This window comes from Corylus avellana, chromosome 6 (assembly GCF_965113065.1).
Source record: "Corylus avellana chromosome 6, dhCorAvel1.hap1.2, whole genome shotgun sequence".
Taxonomy (NCBI): domain Eukaryota; kingdom Viridiplantae; phylum Streptophyta; class Magnoliopsida; order Fagales; family Betulaceae; genus Corylus; species Corylus avellana.
In genome coordinates, this window is record NC_142495.1 from 7,493,386 (window position 1) to 7,511,683 (window position 18,298).

The 18,298-nt window shown below is 32.6% G+C and overlaps 2 protein-coding genes across 3 annotated transcripts; both read left to right on the top strand.

Annotated features, from left to right (window-relative positions):
* The first annotated feature begins 4,735 nt into the window (after positions 1-4,735).
* Positions 4,736-10,212, top strand: LOC132186423 (Homeodomain-like superfamily protein). Its single transcript, XM_059600393.2, has 3 exons — positions 4,736-5,153; positions 9,026-9,234; positions 9,397-10,212. Exons 1-3 carry the CDS (start codon positions 4,886-4,888, stop codon positions 9,931-9,933), a joined length of 1,014 nt encoding a protein of 337 aa, XP_059456376.2. The 5' UTR covers positions 4,736-4,885; the 3' UTR covers positions 9,934-10,212.
* Positions 10,213-14,634: 4,422 nt separating this feature from the next.
* AHP4 (HPT phosphotransmitter 4) lies at positions 14,635-16,257 on the top strand. Of its 2 annotated transcripts, none has more exons than XM_059600395.2 (6): positions 14,635-14,810; positions 15,129-15,259; positions 15,353-15,421; positions 15,585-15,656; positions 15,802-15,874; positions 16,016-16,257. In XM_059600395.2, exons 1-6 carry the CDS (start codon positions 14,751-14,753, stop codon positions 16,061-16,063), a joined length of 453 nt encoding a protein of 150 aa, XP_059456378.1. In that variant the 5' UTR covers positions 14,635-14,750; the 3' UTR covers positions 16,064-16,257. The 2 variants fall into 2 exon arrangements, with proteins under 2 accessions (XP_059456378.1, XP_059456377.1); XM_059600394.2 differs by having other exon boundaries at positions 14,641-14,810; positions 16,013-16,257.
* The last annotated feature ends 2,041 nt before the right edge of the window (positions 16,258-18,298 follow it).

An 18,298-nucleotide genomic window follows, 5' to 3' on the forward strand; every position in this document is an offset into this window, starting at 1 on the left:
ATCAATAATTTAATGTGTTAAAAAAAAAATCCCAAAGTCAATGGACAATGCTACAACTGCCCTAGAATAATGCTGAAAGTTTCTCCAAAATTGATGTAGTTTTAAAATTATCATTAGTATGTGATAGATTACTATTGAATTTTAATTTTAAAAGCCACATCAATTTTAAATGGACATAAAAATGACTTATATTATTATTCCAACCCTTATTAGTCTAGTAGAGTTGAGGTATAGTATGTAACATTTTTCATTTAGCAAACATTTGGAGAATAATCTAATAAGAGTAATGTTATATACTAAATTTTTATTTCACAATATTGATGTGGCAATTCCCAATCAACCCTTAAATCAAAAATGTAATTTTTAGCCATCCTAGTTTTTGATAATATGTATATGGAACATATAGTTACCCCTCTATTATTATTATTAGAAAAAAAAAGAATATAAAATCTGTCCTTATGGTTTATCTGATTTTTAATTAACTCCTTGTGGTATCAAAATAAACTCAAAGGTCCTTGAGGTATGCTAAAAAAATAATTTAGTCTCTACAGTTAAATTTTATTTACGAACTTAACAGATTCTGATAGCGTGAAACGTTAGAGCTAATAAAATTGTAATATTTATCCTATTTAAATCAATGTCACACTAATAGAATATGTTAAATTAGTAGACATAATTTGACTGTAGAAACTAAATTATTTTTTTGGCATATCTCAATCGTCTTTGAGTTCATTCTGATAAATTATGAGGACTAATTTTGTATTTTATTATTATTATTATTCAAATCCCAAGAAGTCATTATAATATACAACTAAACATACTGTTTTGAGATTCTCTCAAAGATAACAACAAAGGGTTAGTATATCATATCTTACATACGATAAAAGTCACCCTTATCTTGTAAGATAAAGTCCGGCGCAGAGATTCCTGGAAGTTCATCTCCAAGATATTCTACTTTATTTTACTTTATTTATTTATTTTTTTTAATAGAAAAAGATAGAAATTAAAGGGTGGCTCCTACTACTACTCCTACTCCGATCTTCTTCTGTTGCTGTAGATCGTGATAGATTCTGCCGAGCTTGACTTTCATTCATCCCCTCCCATTTTCCTTATCTCTTTCAGCATGTGCTGCCACGTTGCATCCCTTTAAAGTTTCCGACGTACCCTGTGCTTTCACGTGTCCGTACACATATATATCAGCTTTTATCTTTATCTTGAGATAATATTCTTTTATGGGAGTAAAAAAAACATTTCAGAATTACTGCACCGATTTTCCATGCTTCTGCTCTTCCACGTTATGGTCAATGGATGTATCTGGTCAATACATGCATGGTATATATGGCTGTGATCATTGGGATCATAGAACTAGCCGCGTGGTCCGTTGCAATAATAATCTTGTACTGGCTATGACTTCTTTTGATAATCATGCTAGGTTTACTCGATTCAACCAAAAAAAAAAAAGTAATGGTATGTATTTACTTTGACATTTGGTAATTTGGACTATTACTCTAAATATAAAAAATGTTTAGAGTATTATAATTTTTACTATAAATTTATGTAAAAGTTTATATTTTGTGAAAATAAATATTATGTGGGTTACCATGTCATGACCGTCTATATTTTAATAAATAACATAATAAATATCATGGAAATGTTACAGTCCAGAGAAAAAATTAGGAGTATTTCTCTTTTATGATATAAGCATAATGCAGGGATTAAGAGTTTAAGACAAAAAAAAAAGGGTTTGATTAAGATCCGTTCTCTTTATTTTAGTATTGAAACAAACGAGGCTTTTGATTTGGATGGGAGCTTAATTTGATGTGACATTCAATGATATCAGTAAGCATTTAAAGCAAATGACTTTAATGAGACAAAGCATAATTATCAGATATTCCGTATGGATTAGGTGGATGTAATTATAGAACAAAAGTTTGAGCCAAAATGGATGAAAAGGTTGATTATTAAAAGGTCAAAAAAAAAAAAAAAAAAATTAATATTAAAACATGTAAACGTGTATGGTGATCAACGCCACAAATATCCTACCCTTTTTATTTCTTCAACCCCACAAAAAGCAGAGGGTGGGCCACCAACTCCACGTGGCATACTGTGGCTGGCCATGTGATTCTTCTTTTTTCTGGATAAGTAGATTGAAGGAGGTCCTACCAGTCCAAGTTGATTTGAAACACATCCGTCATCCATCTACAAAGGAGGAGTAATCCATCTACACACGCCTCCTTTTTCCATCTCCAATTTCCTATCTTTTTCGCCCCGCCTCCACCGTAAATCGGTGTATCAATGGTTTTCAGGATACTTTTAAGCCGCGTATGACTGGCTGGCGATGATGGCGATGACGCGTGAGGGTGTATTAGATTTTTATTATTGTATTTTTATTGTTTTTAAATAAGAATATATTTTCTTTATATCTGCATTTAATGTTTTCTTAAGTTTTGATTTTACAATTTATTAAGAATAACGTAATTAGTTTTCGGTCGGTTTTTTGTTGTCTTATAATTATGAAAGCAAACTATAAGCTGATGACAGATGAATTACCAGGCATAAAGAAGAATTGTCACTATAGTAGAAGAAGCAAAAGAGATTGCGATTGATAAAGTATTAGTAGCAGAGATAAAAAAAAAAAAAAAAAAAAAAAAAAAAAGGAATCAAACCTGGCAACAAATAAAGACGTGATTTGTCAGAATTTGCTGTACATTTGAAACTGATTAGGAGTGATTGAGATGACGATTTTTCATAGATGTTGTCTTATAATAGCCCAAGATGCTATTGTGTATGTCATAAATAATATTTGGGTTGTGAAGATTTCAAATTGTATCTTTGATATTTTACCGAGCATTTTGCTCTATTTGATTGTTATATCAATGAAGAGATAATTTGTTTAAATAAATAATAATAATAAAAAGAGGAGGAGTAATTGGATCATAAAATATTAAATAAAAAAAAACAAAAAAAAAAAACGTGTTTTCTGATATGTTATAGTTGTTCCTTATGTTCTCCTAGTATTTTATTGGCCTTATGTAAATATTGTTTTTTTTTAGAGCATTTTCAAGAGGATAGTCAAATACATGAAAATAGCTAGATTTGATTATTTATGAGCTAAGTTTCAGCAGAATGGCTAAATTAACTTTTTATTTTTATTTTCTTCTAACATGAGCCGTGAGAGCTTATTTACTGTTCATGCTATACAAGTTTTTTAACGTTATTTTATCTATCCCCTTTCTTTCTCTCTCTCTCTCTCTCTTCCTCTCTCTTGTAGCTCGTTTTATTCACCCAAACAAGAAGATTGGGTTGAATGCTCCGGCGTGACTAGCATAACAGAAACTCCAGCACCTGACGTTGGGTTCCTCTGTAGGTCCCAAGCAAAAGATTTTTTTGGGAAATCTTGGGTTTGTTTCGGTTATGGGTTAATTTTTGTTTTGATTAATTTTAAATGTCTGATATGCTTTGGGGCTTATTTTGGTTTGGGTTTTGAAGGACTATAAGGCCATTTAGATGGTGGGAAGGTGATGAAATTTTGGGTGGCAGAGCAGGTGGGGCATGGTTGGTTTGTAGGCAGGGGTGTTTGGGTGAGAAGAAAATTCAGGGAAGGGGCGGGTATGTGTGATTAGAGAGAGAGAAGTGGAAAATAATAATAATAATAAAAATATTAGAAAATAATATTTAAAGAAAGTAGAAAGTTATAATTGATAATTTGTTGGAGTTTGCATCGAAAAACTATTAGTTAAAATGTAAAAATGTGTATTTTAAGGGGCTAAAATAGCCGCTCTTGTTGGAGATGCTCTAAGAAGACAATAAAAAAAAAAACCTTACCCACTCGTCAAAAAATAATATCCATGTAGGATTACAAGAACACTATAAGAACAACATGAAGAACTGTAGCATTCTCCAAAATTATATTATTTTGCCCGTGATCTCTAGGTTAACTTTTTTATTTTCTAAAATACCATTAAATTAATTATAGTAAATGTCGTTTTGAGTGTTTTGTATTTTAAATTATTTGTTAATATTTTTCAAAAAAAAAAAGAGGAAAAATGATAGAATTCATTCATTTTTCAATCATCTTTTAATTATTTTTATAATGAATTAATAAATTTATTATTGAATTTGTGTAGGATTTATTTGAGTCTATATATATAATGATTAATCTATTAAATTTGTAAAATAAAAAATATATATTTTGACGTGAATCATTTCTCAAAAAAAAAAAAAAAAGAGAAGGAAACAACTCTTACTCAACAAATCCAGAGCAAAACAGGCAATGAGAAGGCAACAACTCTAATACCAAAGTAAATCCAGAAAAACAAGGTGCAATGCTAATTTTTTTCTTAATAATTAAACCAAGTCCTTGGATTTTCCTATTATTAGACAAATAACCATAATATTAATAATCTTATTAATCCTAACAACAATAATGATCTGCTCACTCCATTAATCAACTAATCCATTACCAGGAATTCTAAAACACAAAACGACTACAGATATGAAATCAAATTCACGAAATAAACCAAAAAAAGAAACCCAACCAAGAAAAGTTAGAAAACATCCAGGAAAGCAGGGGGTGTTATCTTTTACAAAGGAGAAAACCGTAATTTCTGAAAACGAACGAACCCCCGCAATCCTCTAATCCCCTAATTTATCCCCATTACAATACTTAAATTCCCTATTTTACCCTTCACATTTCCAAATAAAATCCCCTCTCCAACCCCAATCATTTCCCCCACCCACATAAATCTCTGTCTCTCTCTACCTCTCTCTCTCTCTACCTCTCGCGCTTTCTCGCTCGCTCGCTCGCTCTGTGATATACAGGTGGATATCGCTGAGTAGGACGAACTCCGTGGTGGTGGAGAGTGGACCGAGCGGAGTCTGCAGCATGACGCGGCGGTGCTCGCACTGCAGCAACAACGGGCACAACTCGCGGACGTGCCCGAATCGCGGCGGCGGAGGCGGAGGTGTGAAGCTGTTCGGGGTGAGGCTAACAGATGGGTCGATCATAAAGAAGAGCGCCAGCATGGGAAACCTCTCGGCGCACTTCCACCAGGACTCGCCCCCCCCGTCCTCTGACCCCGTCCACGTCTCCGACGGTTACTTGTCCGACGACCCCGCCCCCGCCTCCAATCGACGTGCCGACCGCAAGAAAGGTTACTCCTTTCTCTTATTTTTTGCTTCCAAGTTTTTTATTTTTTTATTTTTTAAATTGATTTTTGGTGGGTTTTTTGGGATTGGTTTGCGGTGATCTTGGATAAGGTTTTCGGGGATGGGTTTTGGTTGTGTTTTGTTATTAGGTAAAATTAATTAATTAATTAACTTATCTCGTATCATTTTTTTTTTCTTCTTTAAATTTTGTGTTTAGATGTTTGTTTGCTCTTTTGGTGGATAAGCTGGTTCCATCACCTTTCGTGTTCATTTTGACTTGTTTTTTTTTTTTTTTAAGAAAAAAAACTTTTTTATTCTCGTCTTTTGGTAATTTATTTTAAGTGATTTAATTTTTGGAAGGCAGTGTTTTTTTTTTTTTTTTTTTTTTTTCATTGTATTTGCAGAAGAAAAAAAAAAAAAAAAAGGGTAAAAAGCACTTACTTTCGTGTTCCATGTTTGACACTTTTGTGCTTTTGTATTGTTCATTTAAAGTCACGGGTTTGGTGCTGAGCTGGATATGGTTTGGTTTGTAAGGAATGTAGGTATGTAGAAAAAGAGTTCGTTTACTTTATGTTTTCTTCAATGAACGAGGTTATGTAGGTGAAAATGAGGTACTTGACGACAGCTTTGTTGACTTATTATTAATTTCTGGATGTTTGTAATTGCTACATGATTTTCCTTGAAGCTTGTTCATGTTTTGACGCATTTGATCAAGAAACTATAAGTCGTACTCGAAGTTTTCTATATAATTCTTTATTTGGGAAATTCTATGGAGTTTCTTTTGGGACCACAAGACAAAGGGTATAAAATATATATTTTTTTTGTTTTTAAATAATTTTGGGTTTCTTTGTTAAAACTTTTTTAAGGTGTTTTTTTTGATTTTTGGTTGTGATGCGATGCTAACGGCGAAAGTAGTTTTGATTGTTAGCTTAGAGAATTTTATGCTTGACACTATAAGAAACGATTTGTCCGTAATCCTAGAGTTTTTTTGTTTTTTTCTTTGATGGGGGATTTTTTTATTATTTATATGTTAGTTGTTAGGTAGATGTCAATCTATCTTGATGAAGGCTAGAAACCAATAGGAGGAATGTGCCCTTTGCATGACTCGGCAGCTTTTGAGTCTCCAACCAGGGAAAGTTAAACATTATTTTTTATGATGAAATTTTGTCAATTTATTTACCTTTAAGAATTAAGACGCATTGGTGCCTTACACAGAAATAATGTGAAACCTTCAGAGTAATCTTCCAAACGATACCCTAGGCTGGTTTAAGCAAATTATTTTATATTTACTGTTTTGAGTAAATATTACGAATGTTGAAAGTCATATCAAATACATGCAGATCCAACATATTTACATTATGTAAACTTAAATTCCTACTTTACCTGATTAGCACACCATAATCCTGAGCTTGTGATGGACACTATTCATTGGTGCTAGTATTATGTCAAAGCAACTTTTTTCGTATGCGTTATGAGTATATTTCTTCAAATCCATGATTTTTATTCTATAGAGTTACGTGTGTTAGTCTCTTATTCTTGTTTGTTGCTGACTTGCTCATGCATAGCGAGCTATGATTATCTGAGATATTGTCTAACAGCAGTTGATATAATGCAATTCAGAAGAGTTTGTAGAATATTTGGATTGCGTTGCGTTATGTTTCTTATATAGCATAGTTTTTGACTGAGTGGGGAAGCATAGCATTTGTCTCAATATAATAATGTTCATATTGTAACCACTATATTCTTCAGTATATGATCTTGGTCGAGTTTCATTGAAACATACTCTGTTCTCTTAATTTTATTTTAGGTAGTTTGATTATAGATGTCATTCTTTTTCTTGGATCTATTAGGGCATTTGACAAAGTGAAGAAAAGTTTTAGAAGAATTCAACTTTTATATGTTTAGAAATCTACTTTAGGATGCTGCTGGCTACAATCCAATAGGCTTTGGGTTCTTTGCCTAAATTATATGCCTGGATTATTCTAGTGGAAAGTTGAGGTTGTTGGTCAACAATTTTGCATATGCAGTTTCCTTTTTGGAGGGGGGGAGAGGGTGGTTGGATACTTTAAGGACTTCTACGCGAATAAAGTGTTTATTTGGGTGCCCAACAAGATAATAGTAATATGCAAAGGGTGAAGTCGAGACTTTTTTATTTGGGAAGCTGGACTAATGGATAATGCATTTCTTTTTCTATGACACATTCTCATGATAGTGGCTAAACCCATGTGAATTCATGAACAGAAAGTCACCATATGAAACAAAGTGCAACAGTTTATTATTTGCTAGAAGCTGACATTGAATAAGCAAAAAAAAAAAAAAAAAAAAAAATTAATGACAACGATCAGTTGTTTGTGTGTGTGTGTGTGTATATATATATATATATATATTTTAATAAATTTATATTATAATTTTATCATTTACGATCATCGAAACATGTAAATTGTTTGATTTAACAATTTGTCACCATATTTATTTCTATCTATATCATCATCTTTAGATTTAGCGATTTGTCAACAAACAATTGTTTGATTTAGAATTTTATGTTTTGATATTAATTTACAAAACATAAGGGAAAAAAAAAAAAAAAAAAGAGATAGGAGAATGGTTCCAAAATTCATAGGTCATAATAGTTCATTTGGCTGAAACTCTTTCTTCCAGCTGTCTTTTCTCTCGTTTTCTGTTGATTTCTTTTTACTTTCTGATTTTAGTAAAGTTGCTCCAGGAAAAAAAAAATTGGGTCAAACTCCTTTAGGGTGGTAGCTTCTCTTGTTTACCTTTCGTGTGCGAGAGCTTTGTCTTTCTCTTTAATAAATTATTATTCTTAAAAAATAATAAAAAAAAAAAAAAAAAAAAAAAAAAAGAAGTGTGGGTTAACACCACCACAAATCTTGATTTGGATTAAACTAACACAATTGTGGTCAATGACTTTGAATGAGCTATAATATCTATTCTACTGCTTGAAGTTAAAATTATTTTTTTTTGAAAAACTAATATCGTCTTTGTTATTTCAGTAAATCTCTCTATTTTTTTGTTGTCTACACTGCATAAATGTTTTTGAAAACTTTTGAGATAGGCTTCATTTCTAATCTTTAGAATGGTTAAGAATTGTCAAGGGAGAAATAAATTGTCCTCGTTCTCAAGGAGGATGGATCTTGGGTGGATAATCCTACCTACATCAAAGATGAGATTGTAAGATTTTTTCCAGAATCTTCTTAGTACTGCTCAGCATGATCGTTCCTGGTGCCTAAGTGTTAGCTAGCTGGACTGTTAACTAATCGATTACAATAAATTGGATTGGATTTTTCAGTTCTTTCTTCTTCTGTACTTCATCAACGTGAAAAGGGTTTAAGAATCAGTTTTCTTTTTATAAGGGCTAAAATAATTTAATTTGGCTTGTTGACCCCATATTGTAGGGTGGATCTTAAAATATATGAAAGATCTCCCACTTTGCATGTAGGGCCTCATTATAAAGGTGAAAGCCCGATAGACCTTTTATAACTAAAGAAAATATGCAGGTAGCCATCAACTCCATCATGATTATTCTGCCTTAGTGCAGTCTACGGCTCATTGGCTACTTTGAGGTAATTTGTGTCAGCCGTTTCTTTGCTTGTCTTGAATGATATCAAATGTTGCTCGTGGCACGTGTGACAGAGCTCTGCTAGTTACGTGGTTCTTTTTATATAATTCCGTTGTACTTAGGGGCGCCTTACGCTTTTAATGAGATTGGTTTATTACTAATTTAAAAAAAAAAACGTTTGATAGAGAAATAAGGATTGTTACCATTCCATTTGCTAATCAGTTATCTATGAAATCTACGTAGTAATTATCTATGATTTGACTTGGTTCTCTTTCTTCTTATTCTTGATTTGGTCTTCAGGTGTCCCATGGACAGAAGAGGAACATCGACTGTTCTTAATTGGTCTTCAGAAGTTGGGGAAAGGGGACTGGCGTGGTATAGCACGCAATTTTGTCATCTCAAGGACTCCTACACAAGTGGCAAGCCATGCCCAGAAGTACTTCATCCGGCAGACTAATGCTAACCGACGAAAGAGACGTTCCAGCCTTTTTGACATGGTTCCAGATATGGTTTGTCTTGTTTCTTACGTTCTATAGGTCTTTCACACAAAAACACTTGAATATTTTAGCAAAATAGAGAAACCCTGCTTATTGTTCATTAATGATGGTTATAATAATTTTGTATTTCATTGATTTTTTTTTGAAGTTGATTAGTTTGATACTTAATGGCAGGCCATGGATCCACCATCTGTGCCAGAAGAACGAGTATTGTTGCCTTCTTCTCAGGCAAGCGAAGCCGATAATGGCGACGCGTTACCCTCATTAAATCTCTCTCTCAAATCGGAATTTGAACCTATGGAAGCCACATCTAAAGAAAAATTAAAAGAACCGGAGGAAAGTGTGACGGAATCAATTGGACTGGCGCCAATGGTTCCTGGATTGATCCCTGCTTATCTACCTTCTCCATTCCTATTCTGGTCACAAAATACGGTTCCAATGGAGGAAGAGAAGGGTGCAGAGATATCAAATCATAAGGTCTTGAAGCCAAAACCAATGCTTCCCACCAAACCTGTCAATGTTGATGAACTTGTTGGCCTGTCTCAGCTCAGTCTCGGAGAGGAGGCTGAGAAACGCCAAAGAGAACCGTCACCACTCTCCTTAAAATTGATAGGAGAGCCCTCAAGGCAGTCAGCATTTCATGCAAATGCTCCTGTCAGTGGGTCTGACTTAAACAAGCAGGGGGAGAGTAGTGTAATCCAAGCAGTTTGAAATGGGGCGAAGACAGCAGAATTAATATCCTTTTCTTTTTTTCTTTTTTCTTTTTTTTTTTCTTTTTCTTTTTTCTCTTTATTTTGTACAATTATAATTTCACCAAGGCATCTCGGTTTATTTTTTTATTAGAATGAAGAATTTCCAGTCTTTATAACATAGGTTAGATCAATTTAGTAGGAAATATTATTCTTTCTGTGTAAACAGCTTAGCAGTTGAAATAATTGAATCCATTTGGCAAAACAGTTGTTTTTTTGTAGATGAGCTCTTAGCGGTTCAGTCTGCTGGCTATGCCTTGTAATTTTCGTAATTGTTTGCTCCTGCATTCTTAGCCAGAGTTCCTCTAACCTTGATTCTCCTGCTATTTGGTAAAAGTTGATAGTTGTGGCATGCCTTCAGCTAGTCACTAGTGAAAGAATTATAATTTAGGCCTATCACATATTTGTACCCCAAGAGCATACCCGTGTGGTCGGGGCGTCCCAACCATACCCATTAGGTAAAACGTTTAAGAAGTGGCCGACCACTTCAAGCCTTCAAGGCATAGTGGCTCAACTTAAGCTGTTTATTTTGAATAAATGATCCGAATCCTTCAAATTAGTGGCTCAACTTAAGTTGATTATTTTGAATTAACGATCCGAATCCTTCAAATTGAAGGCCCTTACAATTCGAAGGAATGTCAGAGGACCAAATTTTTGTTACATGTATTAATTTTTATTTTATCTAGGGAGAAGTGTCTCTTCTGAAACAAAGTTCCCCAAGAATGCCATCAGGACACAGTATTTGATGGCTATTGTGGGCTAACAATTACCTAATTGGGTTTGTCTTTTAAGTTCTATGGGGTGATATTGCTTAAAAACTTAAGCTAATAAGTTCAGGCCCAATTGTATTTTATTGATCACTCATTTTTATAGTGAGACTCGTATATATATTTAGTAATCTCCTCCTCATATGTGAGTTTATCGTTACATCGACTTTACTGAATCACGCTCCCTAAAGCAGAAGTTCTTTTACTAAGCGTCCATGTTTCATCTCCAAGAGACCAACACTCAATTATGCATATGATAATTGATCAAGAATCTCATGAGAGTTCACTATACAGACAAACATTGTGTTAAGCGCTCGCCCTACCGAACCTGATACTGGTGTTCAAATTTTTTACATAAACATTGCATACAAGAGGCACATACCACATGAATACGATTGTATTTTGTTGATATTGGTTTCTGTATAAATTTTCATACATGAGATATATATGCTACGTCATGATTGAGATGATTTGGATAAAATTTGGGGTTGGAGGAAAAGCTGGAGGGGGTATAGTGGGGATGGTACTTTCAATAATGTATATAGCATGCAATATATGCAAGCAATGGGATTCTTATGGAGATGAGCAGAATCGATGCTGCAAAGAGGAGAATATCTGTTAAAAGGTCACTGAGAAAGCAAGCTTAAAGCTAACTTCTGTACGATGCCAATGCCCACAAGTTTGGATTATTCGAGGAGGTCCTCAAAGCAGCTAATTCTTTGATGTTGCAACCCAATGTCTCCCTTTACCACAATATTGTGGCCTTGGCATCACAACCCCATGTTCCTTTTCTAGCTTGTCACAGATTCTACTGCCTTAATTTGGGTCTTTTCTTTCTTTTTTTCCTCGGCTAAAAATATAGTGAATTTGGTGCCTTGTTTATGAAGGTTTCAGTGATCTGATTAGGCATATTAGATAGGTTCCCCTCTTTGTCATGTAGATCAATCAACATGGGTGACACTATTTGTTTCTTGTGAATCATGAACATGAGAGTAGATTTTTATGAACCTGATTTTCTCTGCCCAATAAAAGGAAAGTACTGTCAATAATAACTCATATGTTTTCATCTTATTTGAATTTGAATTGCGTTTTCAATTTCGAAAATAAGGTCTTTAGATTTTGTTCAAGTTTAAAGTAGAACTCTCTTTCACTTTACCATTAAAATTAACGCGCAATTTGACATATGTCACATGTCTCTCATTTGATACTTCAACGTCCATTTTAACACTCCAATGTAATGTCACACCAACAAAACTAAAATCTTTTGTTACTATAGATCTACTTTTTAGGTTCTTAGATTTTGTGTTTTTCTAAGTTTTACGTGTTAGATTGATAATATATATATATATATATATATATATATATTTAACATTACTCTAACTCATATGAATGAGTAGATGACACGAATCAATCAATTGGAGTCCTATTCGATCTACTCCACACTATTGCCATCCCCATCCACTCCAATGCTCTAAGGTCAACTTTTCTTCAGGCAGAAAGTAATAACAACGTAATATATATGTCATCATTGGCTTGCATATGTATTTTATATTTAGAGATCCTTTACGTGTATGATAGAAAATAAGAGAAACTTTTCTTAACTTTACTTTAGTGTATCGAACTCTAAATTTTTTGCAATGTTATTCATCTTTTAGATTTTTCCATTAAGTCCTAATAAAGGGGTGTCAAAATTACCAAAATACCTCTCATTTTTCTTCAAAAAAAAAAAAAAAAAAGAATTGCAAAGATTTGGGATTTAACGGAATTTGTAAAAATACCCAAGTTCGAATCATTGCAATATTTTTTTTTTATTATAATAAAGAAAAGATTATTTGAAAATTTTGACGAAATTTAACGAAAAAACTTAACAAAGGGATGACATTGCAAAAAATTAGAAGTTGGATATACTAAGTTTTTGAACTTTGAGGATAGTTGCAAAAGTAATGGAAGTTAAAGGGATTAAGCGAAGTTTATTCTAGAAAATATATAGATTGACCTGCTCGTCAAAAATCCGATGGTGATTTTCACTGCTAATTAAATCAAGAAATGACTGCTTAAAGAATCTAAAATCAATAGTAATTTTCACTACCACAGCAAAGAATAAACACTTAAAAGTACACGTATCATTTATGATACAAAATGAATTCCATCGTCCAGGGTGGGATTCTTATCAACATATGGACAGTGAAAGGAAAAAAGAATCACAATCAGTGCTAGGTATAGAGAACATATATACATATTCTGATCCCACTCTACACACTGAAATCCCTCAGCTTTTTACTCTTTAACAAAGTAGTATACGTGACCACACATTTACAAAAAGAAAATGAGAGAGAGAGAGAGAGAGAATGAATCACAAAAATCTCTGTCTCTCTCTCTCATCTCACTTGGGTGTGGCAGAGGAATAAAGGGTTAATCTTTTCTCCAACACTCTTTCTCTCTTTTAACATCTTGCTAAAATTGCAGGCTCAAGATAGAAAAAGAAGGAGACATGAAAAGGACAACTTCTTTGCAAGGTAAAGATCTCATTTCAATGATTGGTGGGATTTTTTCCTCCTAAAAATTATTATTCTCTCCTTCTTGGTGTGTGTCTTGTCATTATCCTCCACCCACCAAATCTACCATTTTAATTAACCATCACCTTTTCATTTTTTTACAACTTCATTTGCATAATCGATCAAAGCAAAAAAGGAACACATGATCAAAACAACATATAGAATAAAACTTGTTAGGCCAAAGAATTAAATGAAAAACGGATATATATGATCCAATTTAGCTTAATGTATATGCAGCCACTCATTAAATAACCTTTAATTGAGAACCTTCTTTATGTCTTTCTTCTTTAAAGCCACTATTTTTCCCTTATTTCTCAACGATAGAATATTTAATTAAATGATTAAATTTTTTTTATCGGCTAAAATTTATGGAATTAATACTTGGTGATTTAATCCCCAACAGTAGATAAAAAAAAATAAAAAAAAATAAAAAAAAGAAGAAAATCTCTCTCTCTCTCTCTCTCTCTCTCTCTATATATATATATATATATAGTCCATCTCCAATTGGCAATAGTATAATAGCTAGCTAGGAACAACTATAATATTGAGACCCATTTGGAGAGACAGTTTAAAAGCTAGTGAATTGTCAACCTGCACAAAAGAATATCTCAGAAAAAAAAAATCTCTATCTCTTTGAATTCGAATTTTGCATCCGTCATTCACTTCCCATGCATTTCAATTAAATATTCACATGAATATATGATGATCCACTTTTATTTAATTAATCAATTTATTCTTTTATTTGGGTTGTAATTGGTAAGACAAACCCTTAATATCCCTCCCATAACAAAGAGAACTTCGACAAAAGTTGTATTATGATCATCTTTATCAAATGTTGACATGCAAAGCCGTTATTCTTTAATAATAATATATAATTACCTCTTCATTCTTCAGTTGTTTTCACAGAATATTTGGGATTGAGTACAAAAAACGCTAAAAATATCAATTTCACTATAAAAGGGTATATGTTGGAAACGTAATACATAGAATCTGCATGCATTTTTGTTCTGGGGTGAAGGTGAAATAAGAAGAACTGAAGAAAACAATATGATATTTTATATTTATATATTAATACTGTTTTCTTTTTCTGACAGAATCATATTTTCTGACCCCCTCTGCCTACCTGCCTGCTTGCTAAAACATGCTTAAAACATTACTCGAATCTTCCTTTACACTTCACACTAACAATATGTCCGCATACGTTGTTTACCCTCCCCCCTCTATTCTTGAGACACGAAATAATTCAAGAAAAAAAAAAAAATGGAAAAAAAAAAGAAAGAGAAAAAGTGTTGCCTCTCCTCTACTACTCATTCCTGTCTCTTTTATCTACTATATAAACCAACTCTGGCCTTGCCAAATATATCACATTGTCTCTCAAGACTTTAACTACTAAGTCTTCTCTAACAATCAATCTCCACCTCTGTCTCTCTCTCTGCGTGTGTGACGTGTCATCTGTAATGGAGAGGAACCAGATGCACAGACAGGTTTCAGTCATGAGGCAGTCCCTCTTTGATCAGGTTTGATCTTTTTTCTTAACATTTCTGGCTTTATTTGAAAATTGGAGAAACGCCCACAATTGATTTTATCTTTTGCCTTGTGTTCATGGTAATTAAGGAATAAGCTTATTGCTTTTCATATTTTTATCGTCAAATCTTTTACTAAGAGATGGGCCAAAAGCTACTGGCACCAATGAATAAGCTTTATGTCATTTTGGTACTCATAGCATTAACGTATGCGGTAATCTTATTAAACGGGATTCGACTGATTTGAGCTATATATGCAGTCATTTCTCTTTGCGTTTATGATGGAAAATTGGATATTGGACCTTTTTGCAGGGATATCTTGACGAACAATTTATCCAACTGGAGGAGCTGCAAGATGATGCTAATCCTAATTTTGTGGAGGAAGTTGTTACATTGTACTATAGGGATTCATCCAGGCTAATCCTTAGCATAGACCAGGCACTGTAAGTTTTTTTTAATAATTTTTTCATTTGTTATTTTATTTTCTTAATTGTGACAATATTGATAATGTTTCCATTAATTAATTGATTATACAGGGAGAGAAACCCTCTTGATTTCAATAAGCTGGACACCTACATGCATCAGTTCAAGGGAAGTAGCACAAGGTACATATAATTAATATAAATTGAGAACTAAAAAGTGAATATATATATATATATATATATATACACACACACACATATATGTATATATTTGTGTTTATCATGAAGTATATACATGTATAATATTCTATTCTTTATCTCAAATTTTCTGTTATAATGGCTGCAGCATTGGAGCCAAAAAGGTAAAAGCTGAATGCACACAGTTCAGGGAATATTGCAAAGTAGGAAATGGAGAAGGGTAATTAAATTATCACTTAATTTTATCTTTTGGTCTTAACCAAAAATGATATTATAATGTGATAATAACGAAAAATCCATTCATTTATTATTGAATTAATCATGTTTGGAGTTTTGATAACTGGGAATTGCATGAGCGTATGCAGATGCATGAGGACTTTCCAACAAGCGAAGAAAGAGTATACCATTCTCAAAAGGAAGCTTGAAGCTTATTTCCAGGTGCAACATTATATATATATATATATGCCTTTCCCCTTCACATACATGCATATATATTGATCAGTGCATGGAATTGTGTATATGATTCTTTCTTTTTTTAAATTTTGATCTTACTTCTTTTTTCCTAAAATTATTCAGCAGGCAAGACAATCTGGGCCCTCAGAGACGGCATGTCGCCCTAGGAATTGATGGCAGGGACCTACAAAAGGACACGTGGACGTACGTGGCAACATGTGATTGACGAGTTTCACATGCAATGTTTTATATTATATTATTGTAGTACTTGAATCTAATTATGTACTTCAGTTAGTGGGATTATATGTAGGCTTTGTTTTCCATCAACGAAAATGCTATATATGCAAGTTTTGCACTACTTTCTTCAACATCAGCATGTGTTTTGTGTGTGAGAGAGTCGACAGAGAGACAGGGTGAGGACCATCGTAATCACATAATTTATCCAACAAAGAACCAAAAAAAAGGTAAATAATTAAGGTCAAGCAAACAGAGTAAAAACTACAAAAGAAAAAAAAAAAAAAAAAAAAATCTTTGATCGAGCTTTTATAGCAATGGAAACTGCAATCCTGAGTGTCGTGCCAGAAGCATTTTCATAATTATCATAAAAAATACATTAGATTAATAATATTGCAGGTAAACTATATATGGTGGGGAAAAATTCGGATTTCCTGTTTGTCAGTCCACATAAAAATAATTTCATAATGCTTTGTGTAGTCAACTGTCAACCCACTGTCGCAGAATTAAATACCAATTCTAATTAAGTTAATTATTATAAGTATACAATAGCTTATGTCTTCCTTTTAGTTTAAAAAACTGATCATGTAGGCTATATATATATTATTGGCTACCATTTCTCTTATTCATAGGTAAAGAACGAATCTCATTCTAGATTTATAGTAATTTACCAAATGTTCAAAGAACGTAACCACCAGTTGAGTTTTTATGGTGGCCTGTGCATAATGTGAACCTTAAAAGTCAGCGCAAATTCACTAGTGAAAGTGATTGAAGGATCGACTTTTGCCCCGGCCCTTAATCATCAAAGGTATAGAAATAGAACTAAATCGTTGCATAAGGCTTCTTGTATATATGTACGCCGCCTAGCTAATAATAGGACCAATACGTACGTGAAAGTCGCTACTAGAAAATCGGCCATCAACGACGACCAAAAGTCATTACAGTTGCTCAAAAAGTCGTGGTCATGTAAAGTTATTCACATCGAGAAAAGTTATCAGCGACGATAATAACTTTTCTCGATGTGAAAAGTTACAAATTTTTGATGTGTTATAGTGGCACGTCAAAAGTTATTGACGTGTCTAAATGTTACGTCAATAATTTTTGACGTGCCATTATGACACGTCAATAATTATTGACGTGTGTAAAAGTCACGTCAATAATTTATTGACGTGCAAAAAGGCACGTCAAAAATTTTTGTCGTGTTTCATTGACATGTCAAAATTTTTTTTTGACGTGCTATTATTTCACACGTCAATAATTATACTTAATTATAATTATTATCATGCATATTGTATAATTAATTATACAATATGTATTAAAAAAATTGGGTAGTAAATTAATTTTAATTGGTATATACGTATTGTATAAATTAATATTATCATGCATAAATCAAACATTTCATAAATCAAACATTTTATCATATTGGTATATACGTATTGTATACCAATTAATATTATCATGCATATATAAATCAAACATTTCATTAATATTAATATGAAATGAAATGATAGCCATTAAAATGATATGATATTATCATATATGCATAAATCATTCTAGTAATATTCTGGCATAAATCATTCTAGTAATATTAATATGATAGCCATATTAATTTTTAAAAAATAGGACATACAGACCCGCAAACCCCACATGAACGCGGCCAACACAAAATATATGTTCGACGAGTCCTTCACTTATCTCAATTGTTCATTGATTCTATGGTGGAAATGCCTGGAAGCTCGATCTGATTCTTGGTGAGTGGATTATTGAGCCCTCACGAAAAATTGATTTTATTATCTGTACATCTAGAATATTAATTTATTTGTTCTCTAATTAGTTTTAAGTATATTGTATTTATAATGTGTTATATAAGAGAAAAAAATGATATAAATTCAAAATTTAAAAATTTATCTTTCAATTATTGACGTGTCCACATGTGACACGTCAATAATTATTGGATGTGTAATTGATATATTGGATATGTTTGATGTATTGGATTAATTGGATGTATTTAATTAATTGAATGTATTTGATACGTTTGATGTATTAGATATGTTTGATGTATTGGATTAATTGGATGTATTTGCTTAATTGGATGTATTAGATATGTTTGATGTATTGGATTAATTTGAAGTATTGGATATGTTTGATGTATTGGAGATGTATGATGTATTGGAT

What these genes read in the sequence shown, in the direction of transcription:
- AHP4 (XM_059600394.2), top strand. Translation starts at nt 14,751, where the DNA reads ATGGAGAGGAACCAGATGCACAGACAGGTTTCAGTCATGAGGCAGTCC. An exon ending in TTCAAGGGAAGTAGCACAAG is followed by an intron (nt 15,422 to 15,584) that starts GTACATATAATT and finishes TAATGGCTGCAG; the next exon opens with CATTGGAGCCAAAAAGGTAA. An exon ending in AGCTTGAAGCTTATTTCCAG is followed by an intron (nt 15,875 to 16,012) that starts GTGCAACATTAT and finishes AAAATTATTCAG; the next exon opens with CAGGCAAGACAATCTGGGCC.
- LOC132186423 (XM_059600393.2), top strand. Translation starts at nt 4,886, where the DNA reads ATGACGCGGCGGTGCTCGCACTGCAGCAACAACGGGCACAACTCGCGG. An exon ending in ACGTGCCGACCGCAAGAAAG is followed by an intron (nt 5,154 to 9,025) that starts GTTACTCCTTTC and finishes TTTGGTCTTCAG; the next exon opens with GTGTCCCATGGACAGAAGAG. An exon ending in TTGACATGGTTCCAGATATG is followed by an intron (nt 9,235 to 9,396) that starts GTTTGTCTTGTT and finishes ACTTAATGGCAG; the next exon opens with GCCATGGATCCACCATCTGT.